Source organism: Diabrotica undecimpunctata, chromosome 1 (assembly GCF_040954645.1).
Source record: "Diabrotica undecimpunctata isolate CICGRU chromosome 1, icDiaUnde3, whole genome shotgun sequence".
Lineage (NCBI taxonomy): Eukaryota > Metazoa > Arthropoda > Insecta > Coleoptera > Chrysomelidae > Diabrotica > Diabrotica undecimpunctata.
Window position 1 is genome coordinate 164473252 of NC_092803.1, and position 26037 is coordinate 164499288.

A 26037-nucleotide genomic window follows, 5' to 3' on the forward strand; every position below is an offset into this window, starting at 1 on the left:
TGGAAGACAGCTAACCACCGGTAAATTACAGAAATAAGAAATGTCTCTTGTGAAGGCCAATTATATCCGTAATTTCTCAGCTGTAATATCAACGGATTGAGATTGATGTTTGTTGCATTCACTCCTGTCGTAAGTGACGTAGTGTAGCGAAGTAGGCAATCAATAAATCTTTCAAAATTTTCTGGCATTCGGTCAAGTTTAATTTTCAAATTATTGCCCCCTTATTTTTTCCCGCCGAAAAATAGCGCTCTCTAGCGGACTTCAATTCTTAATTTTATTAATTCTTAATATTATTAATATTAGGGAGTTCAACCAACAGACATAATAATTCTTATTTATGCGTCTATATTCTTTGTTCAAACTGTCGAAAAATGACAACGAATTTTTATGAAATTATATCATCTCTACATCAGTCAGACATATTTAACGATTGAAAAGATTGAAACAGTTATTCGTTTACACTATTATAGAACTTACTTAAGAGCATACATGCCTCATCTTTTTTTTATATAAAAATAATACATACAAATTTCAAAAAATCTTTTTTAATTCGGGAACTCAAGTCATACTGTCTTTGTTCGGTGGCTAACTTCACATTTCTGCACAGCTGTCCTAGTAAAAAATTGACAATTGAAATCAAAACATCAACTTAATGAAAACAATAAATTTGAAGGGTTATGAATCTATAGCTTAATATTCAATTAATGCAATTAAGAGAATAATGTCAAAAGAAGCACAATATGGTTTATTATACAGTGAATATGAATATTCATCTTATTTACGCGTACCATTCGAAAAGTTCTGTTTGGTTTTAGTGGGAATACCATTTGTAGCATTGATTTTTTGCATATTTTACTCCGTCCTATTTAATTTTGAGAGTGCCACTTACACTCATTGTGAAGTTTACAATATGCTTCCTTCAATATCTGCTGCCATAGGAAGTTTTTCTCCACAGAGGGAAATATGGCAAATGGCCATTGCTGTGCATGCAGTTCCAAGATTTATAATTGCATGGCAGTATTTACATTTACATTATAGCGTGCTACATTCACAAGATATTTGGATTGCACAAGTTGCGTTCTTTCTTAATATTGTGGAGAATATCTCTTTAATAGTGTTGTCTTTCTTTGTGTCCTCACAAAATTATGGTAAGTATTAATCTAAATATTTTATCAGGTACCATTTGAGCCTTACAATTTTTTTAAATATACTTACAATAATATGTATTGGATAATACTTTAGAGACAATTCTTTTTTAAAGTTGTTAAGTTCAGAATTGGAAAGCTTCTCAAAAATAATGAAATTAATGTCAGCATTTTGTTTTTGGGCTAAATGAAGTATGAATATTGCTCCATTAAATTTGATCTTTATGTCTTTAATATATTGACATACATGCACAAAGAAAATTCTCAGTTAAACATAGTAACTTGCTATAAAATTGTATTTTATTTTTGTTCAAGGAAGTATTGAACATCACTATTCTTTGTCTCCATCCTCAGTTTTAATGATATAATTAATATATACTGTAAACCTGGCTGTTAATCGCAGTTTAAAACTTTTGCTTTTAGTAAGAAAATGTGAAACAAAAAATTGTTTACATTCTGTGTTTACAAAAGCCTTACTTTTTAAAGATCGGCCAAAATGTTTTTTATTTGTATACAAATTTCGGTGACAATTCATGTCCTATAACTCTTTAATTTCATTGTTATAATCCTAGTTTTTTAGTAATATGCTTGAGTAATATACTTTGGTAATATACAAAATTAAAATGTCCTTCTCAATATTTAGGTCTTTACTTGCTCTCTTTACCAATAAAGTGTGACTGCTTTAAGGTGGTTTTGCTCATTGTTATATTGATGAAGTTTCTATCAGGTTTTTTCTGCAATATCCTGTAGTAGATCACAAATTTCTAATTTTCTTGCCATCTTGTTCATTTTTGTAATACATATCAATAATATCACTATATTAGAAATCTGTTAACCATTTTGTAAATTTAGTATAAATTATAAAATAAATCTATGAAATTTTCTAGCATAAATCATAAAAATGTTATAAATTTTGTTCATTAATATTCTTGAAAGTTACTTAACATGTTGCTTACAACTTTTTAGCTTTAGTCAGTCAATATCAAAATTGTATATTCATAAAGTGCATGATATTTTTTTTTATTTCAATTAATATTTTACCGTTTTTAAATAAAACGAGCGGTTCTAATTTATATAAATATATTTATTTATAAGTTTACAGCACGAAAGTATCTTATCATCTAAACTCTTCAATCATCGTTACTTATATATATACAAGTTATTATGTACTAGAATATTCTGGATTAGTCCACCTCTAATTCGTTTGTTTGACGGGTCGATCTCTCCCGCGCTCGATTCATCGGGAAGTTTCTTGTCGTCTCGCAATGCAACTGATATATATGGGCTATGTCTACTGCATGTTCATAATAATATTATCTTCTTCTTAAACTAATAGTATAAGTACCTAAAATTTTATTCTGATGATTATAATTGATGAATATCAAAAAGTTTATTTTGCCTATTATTTCATAATCCATTATAATCTCTAACATTGCATTATATTGTTCTGAAGATTTCCCTCACTGATCTCTCTAAAATGCCTATGTGTGATTTTTCAAAACTCATGTTTTACTCACATTTGTAAATGTAGGTTTGATGTCATATATTCCTGTTTTAAATTTTCTTGTCTTTTTTATTTATTAATATTGCCATTTGAAAGCATGTTAAATCTTATACTTTCAGTTCTTGTATGCTGTATATCCTTTTTTCATATTCTTATTTTTAGCTGTACATAAGAAAGCCTTTGTAATGTTTATTATTACATCGGAAATCTATATGATTCTGAGCTGTATTCTTCAAAGCCGTTTTAAGAAGCAGTTTCGGATAAGTTTGAAATGGAAAAAGCGATTTTTAGTAACCAATGTGATATGTATCTTAGCTGCTACATATTTTTTTATGAGGCACAATTCATTCTGTGAACCATATGGTAAGTTAAAACCTTATTTTTCTTCTTTCCATATGTAAATGTTAAAAATCGTCTGTTTTAATGGTAGTAATATTTTAAGTCTCAGGATATATTGTCTTTGTTTTCATTGCCACTCAACATAAGCATAAAAGGAGAATTATAAACTTTATCAAATATACTGTACAAATTGTCATTTTTTCTCAAACTTTTTGTTTACATATACCAGGGACTAATGCTTACTCTGAACACTATCTGTTAAAAAGGAAAATTAGAGCCAGAATTTTAAACATATAAAAAGTATTAATATTTGTCAAGAATGAAAAAACCAACCTTAGAACTGGAGAAAACAAACTACCACATAATAAGCTCTCTAAAGGATGCTGTAAAGTTATAGACATTAAGGAATAAACTGATTGAGATTAAACAAATATATTTACATTAAAAAATCTAATAGAAAAGATATTAACAAGAAAACTGGAACTTCACATCACTTTTATAAATCTTAGCTAGGCATTTGACTCTGTTATATATTGTAGAACAGAAATTAGTGATCCAGCTATTGAGAAAAACTAATTTGGTCATGGATTTTACATTTAAATGTGACTGGTTCACAATCAACAATTTTGCAACAAATAAATGTCAGTGTGTGACAAGTAACATTTACGTCATTATCATTGAAGGTTGTTTAGAAACATATTCAGTTAGGATTTTTCCATGGCTCTATTATATACAAATGCTGTAAAAACGTTATAAACAGAAAACTGTACTCTTGAAAGTCAAAAACCAAACTTTGCAGGCCTTTTTACCAAAGAAAGGTATTCAATAGGGTTTCTACACAACAATATTTAAAATTTAAATCAGTAAAGTTTGAAAAAAGTGGAAAATATTTAGAGAGAAAGAGAGAGAGGGTCCTTTATTGATCAACATAATTTGATTATACTCAAACAGTGATCAGAAGAAAAGGAAAACATCCAAACTTATAAATGTAAGAGAAATGTAAGACAAGAAATTGATATAGTCACTACACTCAGGTATTTCATAAGGATATCAGTGATAAAGCCATCCTCACCTAGACAAAAACAGCAAAGAAACTACTAAAAAATTACAAGAATAGTGCTTTAAAATGATGCAGTTGACATAACAGTGGAATAAAGATAAATGAAAGTATATCTTTGCATGATGATCTACCTCCAAAATAAACAGACGAACCTTGATGTAAGACTATAATGAAAGGATCATAATAAATGTACTTGGTCCTTTGTTAATTTGCTGAGCCAATCTTCTTCAGCCTAAGTAGCTCAGAGGTGACTGCCACTACTACACTATCCTTTCGATGTTTTTTTTTTGGAGAGTGGTGAAAATATGGTAGGTAAAGTAGACAGGAACTGGCTGAGATTCTCTCCGTGTCTGATTCACCCTGGGGTTGGTATGTTACCCATAGTAGTGTCATATGTTTTTATTTGCGTCATATTTTTGTTGTTCATTTGTTTTATGATTTCAAAGATGTTTGCTGGAATTCTTTTCTGTCTTAGTTTTTATAATATACCGTTAAGTTTGACTCTATCAAATGCTTTTGTTAGATCCAAAAAACATACATTTGTTTATTGTTTATTCTATCGACTTTTCTTTCACTTGTTTCATAATGAATATTGCGTCCGTCGTCGACTTTTCTGAAGCCTTGTTGTTCTTTTCTGATCTTTATTTTGTGATTCCAATTTGTCCTAAATATATAGATAGATAGATAGATTTAGAGAGGTGGCTTTTTGACCTATTGAACTGCGACCTTTCCGGATCTATTGTGGTTCTCTAGTCCTAGGTAACATTCTCCAGCCTGATCCTTTTTAAAAAGTCTAATAGCTTCGAGACTGTACCTTCCATGTAGCTATTTGCCGGTGGATTTTCTTCTCATAATGCAAAGAACCGCACATTTGTCAGACTGTCACACTGACATAGTATGTGCTTTGCTGTTTCTTCTTCGAGGTGACAGAATCTGCACAGGTCATCATCTAGCCATAGATAATCCCATCAGCTTCAAGTGACTATTACGCTTGCAGTGTCCTGTTAGAAGACCTACTATGGCTTTGACTGTTTTCCTGTCTTTGCTTATTAGGTCTGCCATACATTTTGGCGAATGTTCTGTAATGAACTGTTTCGCCTGTCTTTGTCCTGGTGAATTTCTCCACCATTCCAGAGATTTGTGAGCTACCCACTTCCTTGTAGCCGTTCTTGTTACTGTCTTTGCAACGCCGCAGAAGGGTTCCGGTCCAATGAATGGCATTGATGAGCCTTGTTTGGACATTTTATCTGCTTTTTGATTGCCCTTATGACCCTCGTGTACCCAGATTACCGTAACCTTGCTACGGTTTCCTAGTTTATTTAGGGCACACACGCAATCCCATACTAGCTTAGAATTGACCTCTGCAGAATTGAGTGCCTTAAGCGCTGCCTGACTATCTGTGAAGATGGCAACTGAACGAAACGTTTTTTCCTGCCTTTTTATTTCTTCCACGCAGTGATGGATTGCCGTTATTTCCGCCTGGAAAACTGTCACATCCTTAGATAGATTTACCGGGAAATGTATCCCTTGATTTGTCCCTACTATGCCGGCTCCCACACTGGTATCTTAATTGTGAACTTATTGTTAAAGCTGTATCTCGTAGCTGTTGCATCGATAGGTTGCCTCATTACAATATCGGCTTTTAGCTCCTCGATTAGCTTTCTGTTGTCAGCACCATGCATCTGGCTTGTATGTCGCTGACTATGGATTAATCTGTGCATCACTGATCTGGCTTCGCCCTGTATAAAGATATGAAGTGGTGGTAGATTCAGCAGGACTTCTAACGCTGCAGTAGGAGTTGTTTTTATGGCCCCCGTAATACACAGGCATGCTGGCCTTTGTGTATTACCTAGCAGCCATATTGCTCCCACTTGCTGCGTCTTTGTCCACCACGTCACCGAGCCATAGGTTATCACGGGTCTAATAACCCTTGTGTATAACCGTAGAGTAATTTTGGGGTTAAGTCCCCAATTCTTACCGCACATTCTTCTACATATGCCCAGGGACATAGTAGCTTTCTGTGTGGTTTTTAGAATGTGGTTTTCAGAATTGTCCTAGGTAGGTCCCAAGTAGGTTTGTGAATAGATTCATTGTATTTAAGAGTATTATTGTTATGTAGTTGTCCGGCCATGTTTTTGACCTTTGTATTCCATCAGTTCCTGGTCTTTATTCTCGCTATTACTTTTGTTTCTTGGGCCATATATCTGCATTTTACATAAAATCAAAGAATTTTACATATAACATATATATCATTACGTTTTAATTATTTGTTTATATCGTATTGCGTATTTTTAACTTTAATTATTTTTTATTTTTAGTGTATACATTATTCGCTTTATGTGAGTATATCGTAGTACTTTCCAACATGGCGTTCCATTTGACAGCTTATTTCGATTTTAAAAATAAAGACATTGTGATCTATAAACATGGCCTTGCTCTGACAGAAAGATAATATTTAGTCATTTAGCTAGTCATTTAAAATTGTTTATTTAATTTATTTTTTTGGTTATGGGATGAATGTCGAGAAAGTTTTGAAAACAGTATTAACTTAGTATTGAAACTATACAAAATAGCTTCTAAAAAATGTGGTGGTTATTTTGTGTAATATTTACTGATGGGTGCAAGAGTATTTAATATTTTGGTGATTGACCCTACCACTGCCATCGGTTGATTACCATAGTAACAAATATACAGTCAACAATTTCAGTTTAGAACAATTTCTGTTTATTTAAGAATAGATCGATGATAAAGGTTTTGGTGTGAATAAGGACGGTGTGAAACGAGACTGTTTGGACAAAATTCAATTTAGTTTTAACCCTGAATTGAATTTAATTCAAGTTTTGACTTTTATAATTGTACCGAAGAATAATTTTTAAGACAAAAATTAAAGACTGTTATTTTTCCAAGGTAAACAAATAATTCATGGAGTTTCTTATTTTGATAAGAAATTATTAACTAGACATAAGAAAATTCCACTCAGTGTGCGCATAGTCCGATTCTGTCTTTTTCAAGACGTATTCACCATAAACTGCATGGTGTTAACTCGGGTCGCAATGATGTATTAAATTCTTGAAATCAGCGCTACATGCTGTGCTGATTAACCCGCTTAGCATTAGTTTAATCATGGTTTACTGAACTTAACTTTTGAATATCTTTAAAAAAAAATCAAATGTAACTATGAATATTACACTTTACACATGCTATACAGCTTTTCAAGAATTCTGGTTTAGTAGCTAATATTTTTTTATTTAAATTAATGTGTTTCCGCTGAAATGTCTAATTAAAAATTAATTAGATTATGAATTTGATCGGACGAGTTTAAAATATCTTCAATATTTGACATTAAGTTTGTATTGAGTTCTTTGTATCGCATACCGAGGACGCTCAATAGGATGTGTTTTACGGTTAAACCACTAGAGCAGGATTGGCAGTTGGGCTTCGGTTCAGAGTTCATCAAGTATGTGTGAATCGGGTATGTCCAATTCTTAATCGTCGGATGACTCCCTTTTCTCTTCTAGGCATAGTTGGAAGCTTAAATATATTAACAGTCTGGCGTATCTCGTGTGACATACTCTTGATGGTGTTCTAGTAGATTTGCCAATAATGATGCTGTTGTTGCTTGAATATATGCTTCAGGTCATCGTGCATTTGAAGATGATACACTTTTGAGTGTTTACCATTTAGGGCACAAGCTAGTTTGTCATTATGATCTGTTTTTCATTACCGGGGATGCCGATATGGGATGGTATCCAGATGATAGTGACATTTACACCTTGAGAAGTGAGTATACCGTAATTTTTATGGATGTCTTGAACTGAACTAAGTGTTGCCGAACGTATAAACTTTTTATGGAGAAGAGTGGCGATAGGGAGTCTGTGCCCATTGTTAGGTTCTTACCATCTGTTCTTTGGGATTTAAAAACTTCTAATATCGCATATATCCATTGTAAACGCTGCATACATTTGGTAACAACAATGATTTTATTGTTTGATCAACTGTGGTAATAGCACATATGTTTGGAAGCATCTGTGTATAAAGTTTTTTGAAATTGGTTACTGCTTAGGATTTCTTCAGAGCGTTGCTTTATAAGAAGGCTTCAAGTTTCGTGTATGTTGTAGGCCAACAGAGAAGTGTTTAATTGTAGGATTGGTATATTCCAAGAATCCAAGGAGGAGTATCTGGGATTAAAAAGGATTTTTGTAAGATCGATGCCATTTCTTAAAGTTGATTTTTGGATGTTAATAATTTGTTGAATTCTGCTTGGAGTATCAGGGAGAGCTGTCGAGGTAATTAAAGGGTAATCGGGATTAGATGGATTTGCGGATACTGTAGTAAAGTAAGACGGTAGGAGATATCCTTGTCTAATCCAGACGGGGGTTCATTAACCTCACAATAAAGGACTAAGAAACTATGAACTAGATTTAAAAGCGCCTAAGCAAAGTCAAATGAAGATGTTATGTACAGAGTTGAGTAACTTTCAGTCGGAATTTGACGCAGACATGTATATCTAGCTACCATGGTAAGTCTCGAGCGAATAAAGCTCTATAGACACCAAATAAGATACTTTCGTACGTTCCCTTTACTTCGCTAATATGCTGCTTCCAAGTTAGCCTACTATCAAGAGTTAAGCCAAGTATTTTGTAGTGTGTAACAGGATGGCAATTGTGTTCTGTTAAGGGTGATAATAGAAGTTTGACTACAAGGTCTTCTGCTAAACTGTTCCATCGTTTTTGTGGTCTTCCTACTGATCGTCTTCCTATTGGGGAGCTACTCTATTTTTTTACCCAGTCCTTGATGTTCTCCACCTTGCATATACAACGTATATATGTACTTCTAGCTCCGTCCCATAGTGTTTTACCATAAATGTTTCAATCTCTGCTGTTTCTAACATCCTTTTTGTCATCTCTGTGCCAGGTCGTGTTTCTGCCACGTATGTCATTATTGGTCTGATGACTGTTTTGTAAGGTCGATGCCATTTCTTTTGTAACGTCGATTTGGATATTGAAAGTGTTAATTCACTGTTTTTGCACCATTCGCTCAGTTGATTTACGGCGGTCTGCAGTACGTCACCTGTGGCCGTTGTATATATCCCTAGACAATATAAAATAGGATGATTCGCATCCAATACGTATTTCATAGATAGACAAAGACTCGAACAGATGTCAGTTGTTGCAAGAATGAACAATGTACTGAGTACAGAACCTTGTGATACTTCATTACTTTGTGAGTATGCGCTAATATTTCAACATTTGTTTTTACCTTAAACGTTTGTTCAAGGTAAATTTTCTTGTAAAACATTTGTGGAAAAAAGTTTTGTATGAAGAAATAAACATTGCCTGTCATATTGTATTGAAGCATTTGAAGAATGGCTGGTTGTGAAATAGTATCGAAAGCTCCTTCTATATAAAATACGGTAGCCATCACTTCTTGTTTATTTAAAAGGTGGTAGCTATTTGTGTTTGCAGTAACGGGATGTCAAGTATAGAACGGTGACGTCTGAAACCAGATTGGGCCTTGTTAATTATGGCTTATTTTTCTAGAGACCAGGTTAATCTTGAAATAATCATTTTCACGAACAGTTTGCATGATGAACAAGTTAGGGCGATTGGCTTGTATGATTTTGGCAGGATTGAGGGTTGCCATCTTTTGTTGTAAAGATTCAGAAGGGTTACGGGGTTGGAATGAGATACATTTCTGATAAATATAAATGGAATATTATCTGGCCCAGCATTGGAGTTTTTACTAGAAGTTAGTGCTACAGGTAATTTTTGTTATGTAAAAGGCAGGTTTATATCGGCGACGTCATGCCTATTAATTTGAGGAACATGAGAAATTGATGAATTCTGCTCATTTAGACTTTGATTCTGCTCAAGCTCAGATCTGAATTTCCGTGCGAAAGTTTCAGCCATAATTTGCGAAATTGTTTGGTTGTCTGCAATTACTTTCCATTCCTGTATTACTGCTGAAATTTTTGGGGGAGTTTTATGTCCTCTCATTTGTCTTATTTTTCTCCTTACCTGGACTGGCGAAGTATCACTAGTAAGGGTAGAAGCAAACATACTTTTTTTTAGAACATATTTCTGTTTCTTTGATATCTGTTAAGAGCCATTTTACGTTGTCGTACAATTAATTCATATTGTTATTTTTTGGACATGACTTTCTGCGGCCATGATAATGCATTAATTAAAAAGAGTTATTGTCTCGTCAATGATAGATGATTTTCGGCACTAATCTTAGAATTATTCTAGTCTATTTAGCGACATTTCATTTAGTTATGGTGCAATATTTTTATCGCTATTTGTTATAACTATTGGGAAGTGATTATTATCCTACAGACTAACTAGAGTATCCCATGAGAGTGAATCAGCTAACTTGGGATCACATATGCTTAAATCAATAGAGGAGACATTTCTTGATGCAAGAATAAACTATGTACCTACTGGCTCCAATATTCATCAAACAAGCATTATTGCAACTGAATACACTTTTTCTATGATTTTTTCTCTACCGATTGTTTTCTTAGAGCCCCACGTAGTGTTATGTGGGGTTCTACCTAGCCCCATTTAGTATTATGGGCGTTAAGTCTTTAACTCGTATAATCGGATTAGGTAGTTGGCAGATTATTTCAGCAAACTGTGTTTCAGTAAGGTTATAATTAGGTGTAATGTAAGTACTGCATATGGTTATTTTGTCGGGACACCAGTTACTGCTATATCCTCCAAATTAGTTGGCGATTAGGATATGATGTAAAGAAAATAAATCTTTGGACGCAAAATAGACGTTCCTCCACGTGCCCTTGTAAACGTTGTCCGAAGAAAATTGCAACCTTGCAACCTTCAAAATGTTTAATTAAGTAACAATGACATTAAAATTGGATGACGTTAAAAAGTGTTAGTCAATCAGCATTCGCTCACATCCTAATATCATTACCTATATTTTGACCTAAACCTATACTGACAAAAAATCGTTGAATGTATAGCTAGGTGTGGTTCTGAAACCAGGTTCTGAAATTCCAAAAAATGTACTAATTAAATAGCTGGGCCTGCAGAACAAAAAGATTGTTTATATAAATATAGTAGTATTCTGATATGGGTTATTATATTAATCAACCATCAATAAAAAATATTCCAGGGGCAATCAAATATCTTGCACTTATCAGAAATTTGGATGATCCATCACTATTTTGTAAGAGTCTTCCGATTGGACTTCTTTGTTAGTAATTTTTTTTATATAATTTTATATGTGGTTTAGAATACTATTTCGTAACTATCTAAATTTTAGGTTTATAATCGCCCAAATGTAATATAATTGCTGGTCAATTCAGTACTTTATAGTAGGTAAAGTTACGATGCTCAATCTTAACATAGTGAAAAGGGTTGACATTAGACAAGAAAAATATTTACTAAAGTTATAGGCTACATCGTATAAATATAGTAGTCCTATTTGAACTGTATCTACTCCTTAGTTGTTAAAGTAGCCTCTGATAACCCGTGTTGGGTAGCTCTACTAGACCCCAGACTCAGTTAAACATAGTGTTCCATTTCCAGCGCACATCGAGAGTAGTGGTAGCTGTCGGTGGGTGCGCGTGCGTACAGGTGGTAAGCCGACGGCGAGCGTTGGTGATGCCATCGTTACAAACCAAGCTGTATTTAAGACTCTGCAGTCTATAAGATGTGAATCTGTAACAGCTTGGAACTGCAAAGAATCTCGGACTACGGATGATCTGTGCTATGATTTTCTATTATTCTAATTTCATTGTTAAGGTTTTATCGACAGCGTAACGGAAACTCTATAGGGGGATTCATAATGCAATATCGATAGTACTAATGCTCGGTGAATCCCTGAAAATCATTCGCTTGTCATCTGCCGCTGCGCGTTACGCCGAATGTGTGAGATTTAGTTGAAGCACTTTCAAAGTGGTTTTTGCAGAAAAGATCGGAGGAAGTACCAATCTCTGAGTCAATGTGGGCTAAGTAAGCGGAGAGTTTTCACGAACATTTGAAAATCAAAAAACATTTCAATACATCCAGTGGTTTGTTACATCGATTCAAAAAACTTCATCATGGGATTCGTGAGCTTACCATTCAAGGCGGAATGTTTAGTGTCAACGAAGAAGCAAGCCAAGTCCACATATTGCAGCAAAAGAGATCATTTTTTTGCTGGACTCAGTACATTCGCCAGATCTTAATCTCTTAGAGCCCATATGAGATAGGATTCAAATATGGATCTATCATGATCCATCATGATCTGAATTTCATTACTCGCAAAGATCTTACGTAAGACTTGAACTTATAAGCTTAAAACGAACTTGATATTTTAATGTTAAGTATGCCAAGAGGTCTAAAGCTATATGTAAGTAGTGCTGCTGGGGTAAATGAAAATTAATAATACGTTTTTATTAGGATTTTTCGTTTTACATTCACTGTTATGCACCACGAACCAGATACCTCAAACAGTAGAGTGTTTGACAATCACGGAGATACTTCGCGGCGAAAATATCTAGGTATTTTTAAAATATCTTGAATCTACCTGAGGCTCTAAAGGTCTCAGGTCGACTCATCCTGAATAAAATGAGTACCAACTGTAATCATAGGTGGTTGAAGCTTTGCGTTGATGCGTTTGCGTTTGCGTCCTGTTACCTCCTTGTATAACAAAGGCACAAACTACCTTAGGCTAAACTCCTGGCTGTATAAAGACGTGATATTATTACTTTCTATATTTACCATACAACTCCACTCTCTCTAATTCCAGATACTTTCGGTGGATAAAAGGATTGAGAAGCGGTCTTATGGAAATTTTCACTGAGAGTCAGGTATTTGCCGTATGTCGTTTTCTATAAGGTTCTTTGGATAGCACCAGTAGTAGAAAAGATAATTGGTACCGTTTGGGTACTTTTAGACATTTCTGTCACTGCCTGGATGCTTTCAGGAATTTACAGACTCTTTTATCAGCTGTAACAGATCATAGTAACTAACAACTTAACTGGAGAATGTTATTTGGAGAAGGCGATAATATTTCGAATTGTCCGAGAAGTATAAAGAAATAGTTAATTGTAGAGATGTAATATCTTTCATCAAAATTGGTAGGCTTAGATGGGCTGGACATGTGTCAAGAGCAAATGAAAATTACCCATTCAGACGTGCCCTATTAGCGTCGCCAGTAGGAAATAGGAGTAGAAGTAGACCAAGACTGAGATGGAAGGAGGGTATGGACGAGGGCGCGAGAAAGATCAGCGCAGCGGTTGGTTTCGCGGTAGGCGAATTAGACTGGGGTAAGTCGAGGCTCAACTAGGGATGAAGCGCCACTGATGATGATGATGATGAACAACTTAACTGACATCAGCATAGATGGAGAAATAGGAGAGATGGTACAATCATACAAATATTTAGGCTGTTGAGTGACTGAAAAATGAACTTATCTCATCCCAGGAAATCAGCAGCAGAATATAGCAATGTGTAAAAAAATTGAGGTTTTCGAGATGTGGGCTTACTGTTAATTGTTAAAAATAAATCACACGTCACGAAAAAGTAACGAAATAAGCAGTTTTACAACGTCTCAACAAAGAAATAGAGGTTCTGAATAGAGGTACTTTGCCCACGTGATGAGAAATGCGAAATATGAAGTACTACAAGTAATTATTCAGAGGAAAATAAAGGAAAAAGGTTGTCCTGAACGACGAAGAACATCCAGGCTCAATAAACTTTGCTAGTGGTATAAAGTCAACACAACAAAACTATTTAGGTCCGATGCGGACAAAGTAAGGATCATGTGACTTGCTGCCAATGTTTATGGATGACTTCATCTTCATGTACCATGTCCTTGCAGAAAGTTGGTTACCATCACACTATTTTAATCTTATTCACTGCCACCCTATATACCATGCTTATATTAATCCCATACCAATCTCGCAAGTTCTTCTACCATGAAGTTTTTCTTCGTCGCGGATCCTGCTTGCCTGCTATTTTCTCTTGCATAATATTTGGTAGCAACCTCTATTTAAGGCCTCTCATTATATATCCGAATTAATCTAATGATCCTTGGAGGCTCTTGACTTATGGAGGACGATGCGCTTAAAGAAGAAGAAGGAGGGTACTTTCCATACTCCGTTGTTTCCTTATTCCGAGCTAAAGATGTCTGTACTTATATCGACACACTTATAAGTATTGTTTATTTGGTTAGTCAATTATGGGATCCTACAGCCGAAAAAATGAAAGATTACCCATGAAGGATCATATCAATCACTTATTTTGTATTTGCTGTCTTTTTCTATAGATAACAAATGTTTGTTATAGAAAAAGACAGCAAATACGAAATAAGTGATTGATATGATCGTTTATGGGTAACCTTTCATTTTTTCGACTGTATGTGCCACTGATTGGTCTGTGAGCACGATACGGTCTCGGTATAGCTTGTACTTGTCATTCCCAAGCATACCATGAGCGAATATTAAAAATAAGTAAGATGGTTAATTTGAAGTAGATCTCGTGATGGAATATCTTTCCTACTGAGTCATGCCATTCTTTATATTCAGTTGCAGTAAATGTCTGACAGCTATCGATAAGATGTTGGGTGGTTTTTTGATTATTAATATTATTGTCACGCACAAAATTGTCTTATTTCCTTCTTAAAATTTTTTCTTTGTTTATTCTTAGCGACTAATATAATTATGTCAGCCCTTGTGATTTTCTAAAGCAACATTATACTCATTCTTTAAGATTTTATAACGAATAAAACAATAGAGAATAAAAATTAAATCTTTATTTAGATAGTTGTGGAATCAGTAGATGAATTCGAAGACTCCGGTACTGTTTTCAGTCATTTAACAAAACGTACTTCTTTTTGAGAGAACAAGTGGTATTTAAAAAAATGTGATTTTTATATGAAATATTTTTATTGATATGACCAGTAGATGTTAAGAAAAAAAAGATGTCCTACATAAATACTAGAACTGACTTTTTAGACTTTTATATAATCACTTTATCAAAGGATCTTGTATAGAGAATACAACATTCTGAATTACTTTAAACGAACTATGAAGCCGCAAGTAGGGATTCCAATCATTGCTGCTATTTTTAAAATCTGTATATAGAAATATTATTGGTTGTTCAGTTCGTTTTAATAAATTCATGAATATGTATATTTCTTTTAGTTTATATTACAATTTATCGCAAAAAAACCAAAATTTGTAACTTTAACTCTATATTTAACTATATATGTCGAAAAGGAAAATGGACTGTAATGATACATTATGTCATTTCTTTGTGATATTAGTTACGTCTGTGACTGCAGCAGATCTTATATTAGTGCTTGCTTTGGTATAGCTTGTGTTGGAACCCATTGTTTAAACAGTTCCATTCGACTATAAACTTCTGCATTCGTTACCCAAATGGTTGGTTACTTGAAAACCACTATAGCAAAAGGGAGGGGCCATAAAAACATTAACGGATCTTACAATCTGAGCATGGGAATCTGCAATTGGGGGGAAGGATTGAAACATCATTGAGACATAACTAAGTGATATACGATATATACGTCAAGAAAGAGTTAACCGCATTATCGACAAACAACGAAGACGACACAAGAAAGTCTGGGATCGGTCAAAATTAAAAAAGAACTGTTGTCTACCCCAGAAATGTTACATTCTCTGTAGTTGATATTCAGTATAAATTGAAGCAACAAAATATAATGTTACGTTTTTCTGTTGATTCAGGGATTAAGTGAAGCAAACGTGGTTTAAGTAACTTTAATTTAACTCAAAAAGTAAACTCACTAAATTACAAATATCATAAAGTCTGCGTACAATTCACACGAATATCGCTTACAAAACAATTCGCTGATACTGATAATCTAATGCCGACTCGACAGGCTTATATAAACAGATCGTAATTATTGATCGAAAAGAGTATTCTCGGCTTTGCCAAAGCACAGGACTGCAATTAGCAATATTAACACAACAACGGTATTTGCTTGTCTAAACAAAACAGCAACAGTCTCCTTGATCACTCAAATGTATTTGAAGAAACGCAGATCGCACTACCATCAATGGATGTTCAGAGCGGCCATCGAAATCCAAAAGCACTCACCGAACTTTAATCGTAAAGAAGGCGGTCTGTATATAAATAAGATATCTCAGCGCTACGAAATACGAAACCTCTCCTTGAACTACCGAAAATTCTAATATCGTTTTAGATCAACGGATTGAACCCAAGGATCACACGAAGACTATAAATAGCAAACAAATTCTACGAGCACCATAAGTTTGCGGAAAACAGCTTCGAAGACAGCGATAAAAAAGACAATATTACCGTCTATTGAAAACTTTAAAATACGTTTCTCACTTATGCATTAATCATATCAGAAATAGAAGTAATATAGAAAAAATAGAAAGGGAAGCATGTATATACAAAGGAACAAAATATCGACGACTAAATAGATCAGTACTGGAAATTAACAGAATATAAAAAAGCATTTAAAATTATTAAAAACAATACCGAGAAGATAAAAAATGCAGGTAAGAGAAAACATAATTGAAAATAGGAGTGAAAAAAAGTAACATATATTTTTTAAACAAGAGCTTGGAGAAAAACAAAAAAAAACTAATAATCCAATAACATCGCACAAATTTTAAAAATTTAATAGAAACATTATCAGCGGAATTCATGACAGTGTAACTAAAAATAGAACAGTAGAAATATTGAAGTTTGGACTAATAGTAGCAAAGATGTTCTACTAAGTCTTCTAAATGAAATTCGTCATAAACATGTTATTGCAAATCTGGAAGAAAATATAAAATGTAATTTTGTAAGAAAAAACAAATTATTTAAAAAACTACAGGCTCAAAACTCTATTGAATGTCAAGTACAAACTATTAACCAAAATTTTAATACATCTGACAGCTGTAGTCGTGTTAGTGGCACGTGTTAGTCGCAATGAAGTTGCAAGGTGGCCATTCTCAAGTAGTTGATTAAAAATGTCTTCGCAAGAAGATGAACTATTGTTGTTGTCTTATTAGAAGAAGATGACGCCGAAGAATAATAGTGTCTGGAAATGGCAGTTTGTATACAAATACTCAAAAATTAGATATGGATAAACAACAATATCTTCTTCTTCTCATTGCGCCGTCTCCTTTCGAAGGTTGGCGATCCAAATGGCAATTGTAGTTTTGGAAACTGCTGCGCGAAAGATCTCTGCGGATGTGCGGTCGAACCATCTCCTCAGGTCTTTCAGCCACGAGTTCTGGCGTCTTCCTACTGATCTTTTGCCCTGTACTTTTCCTTCCAGTATAACTTGAAGTAATTCATATCTTTCGCCTCTCAGCACATGACCCAAGTATTGCATTTTCCTCTCTTTGATTATTCTTAGTAATTCTTTTTGTTTACACATGCGACGAAGTACCTCAACATTAGTAACTCTTTGTAACCATGGAATCCTCAACATTTGTGTGTATATATACATCTCAAAGGCATCTATTCTTTTTTCTATTTCAGAGTCCATAGTCCAACTTTCACAGCCATACAGTAAGACAGAAAAAACGTAACATCTGATCATTCGGATTCTAAGCTGTAGATTGTAAAAATGTTTTAATGCTCATGAATGTTTTCCTTGCTTGTTCGATTCTTGATAGGATTTCTTTTTTTGGATTACACTGACTATTGATATTTGTTTCCAAATATTTTATGGAATTTACCTGTTCTATTATTTGACCCTTGGCATACACCTGTACGTTTATTGGTGTCTTTGAAAATACTAAAGTTTTAGTTTTGGAAACGTTTAGATGTAAACCGAACATTTCGCTGTGGTGAACTATCGCATTTATTATATTTTGTAGTTCTTGTGCGTTGCTTGCTATTAAGACGGTATCATCAGCATATCTGATGTTGTCTATATCTGATGTAGATATTGTTACAATATCTTATGAATACATAATCACAAAAACTAACACTTCTTCTTCTTCTTCGTGTGCCTCATGCTTTAAGGGCATTGTCGATCATCACGGCCCATTTTACTGTGTCTGCAGCAGTTCTGAACAGTTCTATTGTTGTTTTTCCACTTCACTTCTTTAAATTTTTCAACCAGGACGTGCGCCGTCTGCCCGGTCCACTTTTTCCTTTCACTTTCCCTTGTATAACCAATCTGAATTTGAGAACCAGCAACTAAAATTAATAACCAACTCAATTTGTTAGTGACATGCCAGTTCAAACCATAGTTACCTTTATTAAGAATGTCTATGGTTGAAACACCGATAGATCGGTTCGGCGTGGTAAATGGTATTGACACGTGGCAGTCGCATTGTGCTAGTTGCATAAACAATGTGTAACGCGCCATTGATAACACAGGTTTGATTTCGAGTAGTATGCAACTACTGAATATAAAAAAGAGAAAACTTGAATACTTAGGCCACCTGATGAGAGGACAAAAGTACACATTCCTACAAAATATAATGCAAGGAAAAATCCAAGGACGCAGAAATCCAGGCCGTAGAAGAATGTCCTGGATGAGAAATTTAAGAGAGTGGTTTGGCTATACCACTAACGAATTATTCAAAACAGTAGTAAATAAAATTAGAATCGCCCTAATGATATTCAATCTCCGATAGGAGAGGCACTCAAAGAAGAAGTATGCAACTAGCATAAAAAATATCAGTAGCAACATGTCAGTCGCATATGTATGTAATGTGTCATAATACTTCATATGACATGTATTCACTTCGATAAAACTCTCGAAAAAGCCTTCGATAGCATAAAGCTCATACTAAAGATCCAATAAATTTATTACAATACTGAAAATGAATCCAAATAGCTCTGATAATTGCAAACAAATGACACGATATAGCTGATAATAACATTGTTTTCATATCAAACAATAGAGAAAATGAGATTTATAAATTAGTATTAAGCAAACCTTAATTGGGGCAAAAATAATGTCATGACAAGTCGAAAATAAATCGCGCCACTATTAGTATTTCGATTTAATTTCAATAAAAGTAAGATTTTGAGTTATGATTTATTTTTATGCACGTCCTCATGTGGTTGTATAAAATACTAAAAGGGCAGTTCACGTATTGTAAATATGCATTTACGTCACAGATTCTGCAAAAATATGTATATTCATTACTTATTTATATAAAATCTAGGTAGGAGATGATATTAAAAACTGTTTATATAATATATATTTTTAAAGTTCCTGTGGTGAACGAGTTGTTTCCATCCGTTGTCCTGTTAGATAACGGATGAATATAATATATTTTAGTTGGAAATATTTAAAGCTTGTACATATCATCTGCCAGTTGTTTATGAAACTCCAAATATACAATTCTACATTTCCGTCAATCAATTCATTTTAAAATAAGTTATTTATATAACTATACAGCGTTCCACGTTAAGAAAATAACATTGCGGAGATAGGGCCATTCTTATGGACGATAGAAGCGCAGCGATGCCACGATGAGCACAAGCACGATTCAGGGTTGTATAATTTGTATTTTCGTTTTCACAGACATAATTTAAATAATTGTTTTTTAACGTAATTGACCAAAAGTGTCCATTCGAAACAAGAGATGAAAAGTAGGGAAAACGATTTTAATTAAATAAATAGTATTTACAAAAGGTAATTTTATTTTATCTTATTTTAATTATAGTAACGACAGTTTATTTGTTTTTCGGTAAGAATATCATATACCATGAATCATAGAAATCAGTAGAAAATATTGCTTAGTTAAATCATGCACTTTGCCGGCTATTAAAGATTTAAAAGCAAATAAACGGACCGCTTGGAATGCATATATCTAATTACTAATTGCAACTTAAAATAATACGGTGTGCGTATGTCAGCGATTTTATGTCGTTCTCTGAGACTACATAATGATAATAAAGGCTTTGTGGTTCTTCAGTTGTTATTCTGACTTTACAGTTAAATGTTAATTGAAAATGGAAATTCGAAAAATATATCGACAATCTAGTAAACCGCATGCCTGAGAGTTTTGGCAACACTGATCTCCATAAGCTTAATGTTATTTTCTTAACGTGAAATGCTATATAGTCAAAATCAGCATATTTCTTGCGCTAGATATAAAAACTGAACAACGATTATAACTATTGCTAGTTCAACGTATCATGTGCAATAATACTCGCTATTTTGCATCGCACTAATCGTCTAAATATTGCAGAATGAAGAAAATTTATGTTAATAAATTGATTTTAGTCGTAGCAACGAATATGGGCTCATATTCATATAGATGTACAGCTGGTTCCTAAAAAACTGCTACGACTCTTAGTAAGATTTGATCATTTTGAGCAATACACTTGATTAGTCTGATATTATATTATATTTATTATGACAGACAAATAATAAAATAAACAAACAAACAATAAACAATTGATAACATATGTTAATTCATAAATTGTAATAATTATTAAGGTCTAAATTTTGATATTTTGAATTCCTGCATTTTATAAAGAGTATATAAATGATAGTTTTTACATAAAATAGGGTTGCTGTTTTAAAAACCCAAAGAGCAATGGAAGGACAAATGTTGCACATAAGACTAATGGATAAAAAGAGAATCGAGTGGATAAGAGAGAAAACAAAAGTGAGGGATGTTAGACAAGAAGTTGCAAAATTGAAATGGAGATTTGCCGGACACAATATAGGACAAAAAGAAGACCGATGGAACAAAATTCTTATAAGTTGGAGACCGTGGGAATATAAACGAAGCAGAGGAAGGCCCCAAATGAGATGGGCAGATGATATCAAGACAAGAAGCACGTGGGCTCTAGGTGGATGACTGTAGCGACAGACAGAGAAGAATGGAAAAGGATTGGGGAGGCCTATGTCCAAAGATGGACTGAAGAAGGCTAATTAGATAGATATATAGATAGGATTGCTGTTATTATTTTTATTATTATTTAGAATTAAGGAATAAAACAAACGACTTAACTCAACAATATATTGAAGCACGAATTGTAACCAAATTAAAATATAACTGGGCACTATCGGAGGCAGCAAAACATTATTACATAAGCAAAACCACAGTTTTTCTATTAATAAAAAATGGATGGAACAAGAAGCTCTCGATAGAAAGCGAGTGTCTGGAAGACCAAATCCGTGGGAAAGGAACTATGAAATTGTCTTCTTCAGAGAGCTCTTCTTAAACCTGTTGTATACCGTGCCACAACTCTTCAGCATTTTGAGGTATAAAATTACGCCGATACAACCGTTTTATAATAACCCCACACATTCTCGATTGGGTTTAAATCTGGACTGTAGCTGGGCCTAAACAAGGTTTCGATGTTGTTATTCTGGAGCCACTGGTTTATTATATTTACAGTGTGAATAGGACAATTATCTTGTTGGAGAATAAAATTATTTTCTGGATACAACTGTTCTACACTGGGAAACATAATGTTTTCTAGAATATTCAGATAAGTCTGCCCAACAAACCTACCATCAATACGCCATACCATTCCCATTCCTCTAGATGAAATTCATCTCCATACATTGGCGCTAAAATGACCAGCTGCTCGATATCTATCAACATATAGAGCATCTATAACTATTATTATCTGGTCTATACACTCCAATTTTGCCCTTTTTAGAAGATCGAAAAATTATCTCATCTTTAAATATCACCCTGTTTCAAAATTCTTGATTTTGTAACTGATGGTTTAAAGCAAATATAAGTCTTGATTGCTTCTGTTGTGGTGTAAGAGCTTGTTTTCTTTGCTGCAGTTCGGTATCTAAGACCCGATGCTTTAATTCTGCGCCAAGTTGTTGTCTTTTTTCCCGGAAACTGTGACATAATTCTTGCAGTTTTTGCGTCTTCAAAAGGATTCTCTTCTAATCTCTCCAAAAGCGTACGATCTTCATGAGCGGTAGATATTTTTGGTCTTCCAGAACGTTGCTTTCTTTCGAGAGTTTCTTGTTCTCTCCAGGTTTTATTAATATTAAAAACTGTTGTTCTGGTTACGTTAAAATGGTTCGCTACGACAGAGAGTGAACAACCATCTTCTAATTTCGTTACAATTCTTGCTTTTAATTCTTTGCTAGCATGTGGAGCCATTTTTGAGGTTAAACAAAATAGGTTATAAAATGTTTTGCTGCCTCTGATAGTGCCCAGTTATATTTTAATTTGGTTACAAATCTTGCTTTAATATATTGTTGAGTCAAGTAAATATTTTATGTAAAAACTATCATTTATACTCTTTATAAAATGCAGGAATTAAAAATATCAAAATTTAGACCTTAATAATCATCACAATTTATGAATTAACATATGTACATAATCAATTGTCTGTTTGTTTGTTTATTTTATTATTTGTCTGTCATAATAAATATAATATAATGTCAGACCAATCAAATAAACTGCTCAAAATGATCAAATCTTACTAAGAATCGTATCAGTTTTTTTAGGAAACAGCTGTACATTCTACGTCTATATTCGTTGGTCGTAATGTTAACAAGTCGTACTTGTCAATTTTTTTAAGCCTTTGCCGCCTTTTTGATTGATGATGGATGGTTTATTTATTTATTTGTTTGTTCATGTGTCTTCGTTTGTTTCTTTTACAAAAAATTAAATATATTGTTTTTTTCTTTTTTGTTAATTTCTTGTTCAATAGAATATAAGTATAGTAATCCTTGCGATTTAATACGAATATTTTAACAATGGCACACGATTTTCTGACTGCGATGACCTGGCAACGTTGACTTCTTTCCTCAATGCAAATGGCGGACTCAGCTCTATTTAATCTGTAGGTACCTTTTAAATAGGAGTTGTTTATCTATTTATTGGTTTAATATCTCTGGTTAATACAACGATATAATATTATATCGTTGGGTTAACAAAAATATCATTTTTGACAAGCGTCAAAAGGTGAATTCTTTGTTTAGAAGTTCAAAAGTGCTATCATTTCTTTTTTTTTCCGTTTCGTCCATTGAAATGTTACATTTTTTATGCCTTAGCGTGCATTTCTTAGAGGACGCAATTTTATCCTTTTGATGTGTTGGGAGGGTAAGTATAAGATAAAGATTAAGTTTGTGGGGTGCCAAAACGGGGGAAAAGGTTTTTGCGTTGTATCTCGTAAACTAGTAACCCTACAAAAACATTTATTCTACATTATTTGTAGCAAATTAAACTGTTTACAACTTTATTTCTATTATTTTGAATCGTAAAATGAAAAAATTAAAAAGTTATAAACAAAAATAACTAAAAATTCTTGAACAAATTTTCTTTTAACTTTGAAAATTAAAGGCAGATATCGAGCACAGTTTTATTAATTAAATATTGCCCAAGTACTTTCGCTCCCTAGAGCATCTTCAGGGACATTTCGTAAATTTTGGGCTATCCAACAATTGCAGAATATCATACACATAAAACTAAACATAAGTTTAGTTATTACTTAGCAAACTGGCTTAGATTTACTTATGTTTAGTTTTATGTGTATGACATTCTGCAATTGTTGGATAGCCCAAAATTGACGAAATGCCCCTGAAGATGCTCTAGGGAGCGAAAGTACTTGGGCAAGATTTAATTAATTAAATCTGTGCTCGATATCTGCCTTTATTTTTCAAAGTTCATTTATTCGAGCATTCAACCTTATATCAAATTAAAATTTCGTTTGTTCCTTATAACCTTTTTTGGTCATTTTACAATAAAATGACATCAGAGCAATACTGTAGAGCGATTTTCATACAGTAATTTTCACTACTCGGTCAGCTGGCCAAGCGGGCTAGGCGGCCGATTCTCATTCGCTTCACTATCGAATGGTTCAGTGGATGTGGGTTTGAGCCCTAGCTCGGTGTACAGAAAAATAAAAAAGGCTAACGCAGTAGTTTAAAATTCTAGATGAATCTGCGGCTTAGACTAGAATAGCAGCAAATCAGCAGTTGCTAGATTGCAACAGATGTTTGCAATTAATTTGGAAAGAGACAAATATTTACTCGTTATTGTTTCATATAAATTAAAATTTGCAGAATTCATAAAATAGTATAATCAAAATGTACTTTTTAAAAGCTTTCTCTCTTTATATTTGAAGCATACAACATATGGATTATAAAAACATCCCAACACTGCCAGACCGAAATATTTTATTTCATGGTTGACATTTACGGCTATATTCAGCTTGTACTTTCGGTAAACTCGACCTGTTTTACATATTTTTACTCCCATCGGTCATTTTTTTTTCATGTTCTAGAAGATCTGAGCTTTTAGTCTCAGTGATTGACATAATTAAATTCATGTTTAAATTATTAAACATCTTTTGATTCATATTGAATCTTATAACGTGTCTACAGCATCTTTAGCGAATGTTTGATTTTGAATGCTCCTATGTATAGCGTTTTGTTTTTACATGTTATTCCCACAGCAGCTTATTTTAAACATTGTTGTATTAATTTATAATAAATTATTAACAATTTTCCGGACGATTTTCTTATTGATGGTTTCTGAAAGGCAAATAAAATATTTTTTAGTTTTGGTTAGTAGAATATTATCAAATATTTTTATTGTCTGTAACCAAGTAATTATTAACACTCGGGACATGAGATGCACTATTCGGTATTCAAGTAGTGATTAAAAAATGTCATAAACGGAAAGATATATTTCTGTGCTTTATTGTTTATTAAAAGGCATTTGTCCGACTGAAACAAAGATCTGGTATCACTGATCTGGTATTAGTTATGACATTGACCACAAAAATATTACACTTATTAATAATTTATTCTGGGAACAAACTGCTTAGGTTAACATACATAATAGGTGATATTATACAGATAAAACCGAGAGTACGACAATGTTCTGTAGTTTCACCTCTTCTGTTCAATAGTTCAGAAAAAACTTTTCTTAAGAAAGGAATAGAAAGGAGAATACAAAGAAATTAAAGACGCAATCTAAGCCTCAATTATTGTATCTTTATATGCAACAAACGAATAAAGCCTGTATAAAAAATATCATTACAAACTTCACCTGTAGGAATAAACAGTATGACAGAATGCGGAAAGTATGTTACAAAAAGTGGAATCAGAAGTTCTAGAGATTATTAAAGTATGTAAAATAAATAATTTAGGAAGGAGAAAAATACAACCATTTACGTGTCATAATGGACGGAAATATTGAAGGAAATAATGGCTTGCCTGAGACATGTATGAGATTGGACAGACATGGATACACAATCAGCACTAAAAACTGTACAAAACAAATAAATTTGCCATAATGGTAACTTTAGTAATGGGAGGAAAGTATGTAGAATAAATTGAAAACTTGTGTTTTAGAATAAAAAACATAATAAAATATTGAATATGACATTAAAAAACTGTTTTTATTTTCTCTGCTCTTTGTCCATCTCCTTATCTGCAGGTATGTACTGACAAATTTTTCATTGGACATTTGGCATCGCCGCATATGATTGCTATCCACGTAAAACTATCCCTACCTTAATAACTTCTTTGTAATAACAATTTGGTTATTTAACTGATTTTTTGTATCTTAAAACAACTGGCACTTGATATACTTCTCTTTTTCCTGTATATATTTTCTATTTAAGGTTGCTGTCTGATTATGTATAATAGTCATCAAACCGAATTAATTCTTAAGATACTAAGACTGGGACATTTGACAACATAATTTAAGACCAAAAATTTATATTCAACAGTGGTAAAACCCAGTAGCTACATTTACTGACCATAGACATTTAACAGTTTGTTTTCCTGAACGAAAGTTTCTAAAATTAATGTACTAACCATCCACGAAAATAAAATTAATTTTTTTTGTTGTTTTCTACTATTTTTATGTTAAATATATGGAAAATCAATACAGTAGGTATTACATATCATGATATTATACATGAGTATAATATACAATATTATGTAAGTACATACAATTTATGAGACGCCATTACATGTGAATATTTTGTGAGGACTTTTGTTATTAGATTTAAGTGCTTTCTCGTTTCTACATTCTTGTGCAAATAAAATAAATTTATTATTCCATTTAATTT

The 26037-nt window shown here is 33.2% G+C and overlaps 1 protein-coding gene across 1 annotated transcript; it reads left to right on the plus strand.

Moving 5' to 3' along the window:
* Positions 1–635: 635 nt before the first annotated feature.
* On the plus strand, positions 636–20371 carry LOC140432495 (post-GPI attachment to proteins factor 2-like). The gene is made up of 3 exons (XM_072520409.1): positions 636–1148; positions 2812–3012; positions 6367–20371. Exons 1-3 carry the CDS (start codon positions 722–724, stop codon positions 6498–6500), a joined length of 762 nt encoding a protein of 253 aa, XP_072376510.1. The 5' UTR covers positions 636–721; the 3' UTR covers positions 6501–20371.
* The last annotated feature ends 5666 nt before the right edge of the window (positions 20372–26037 follow it).

Bases quoted from the DNA above. Each gene is read 5' to 3' on its own strand.
- LOC140432495 (XM_072520409.1), top strand. From the start codon at position 722: ATGTCAAAAGAAGCACAATATGGTTTATTATACAGTGAATATGAATAT. The intron at 1,149-2,811 runs GTAAGTATTAAT...TCTTATTTTTAG, and splicing joins TGTGTCCTCACAAAATTATG to CTGTACATAAGAAAGCCTTT. The intron at 3,013-6,366 runs GTAAGTTAAAAC...TTTTATTTTTAG, and splicing joins TTCATTCTGTGAACCATATG to TGTATACATTATTCGCTTTA.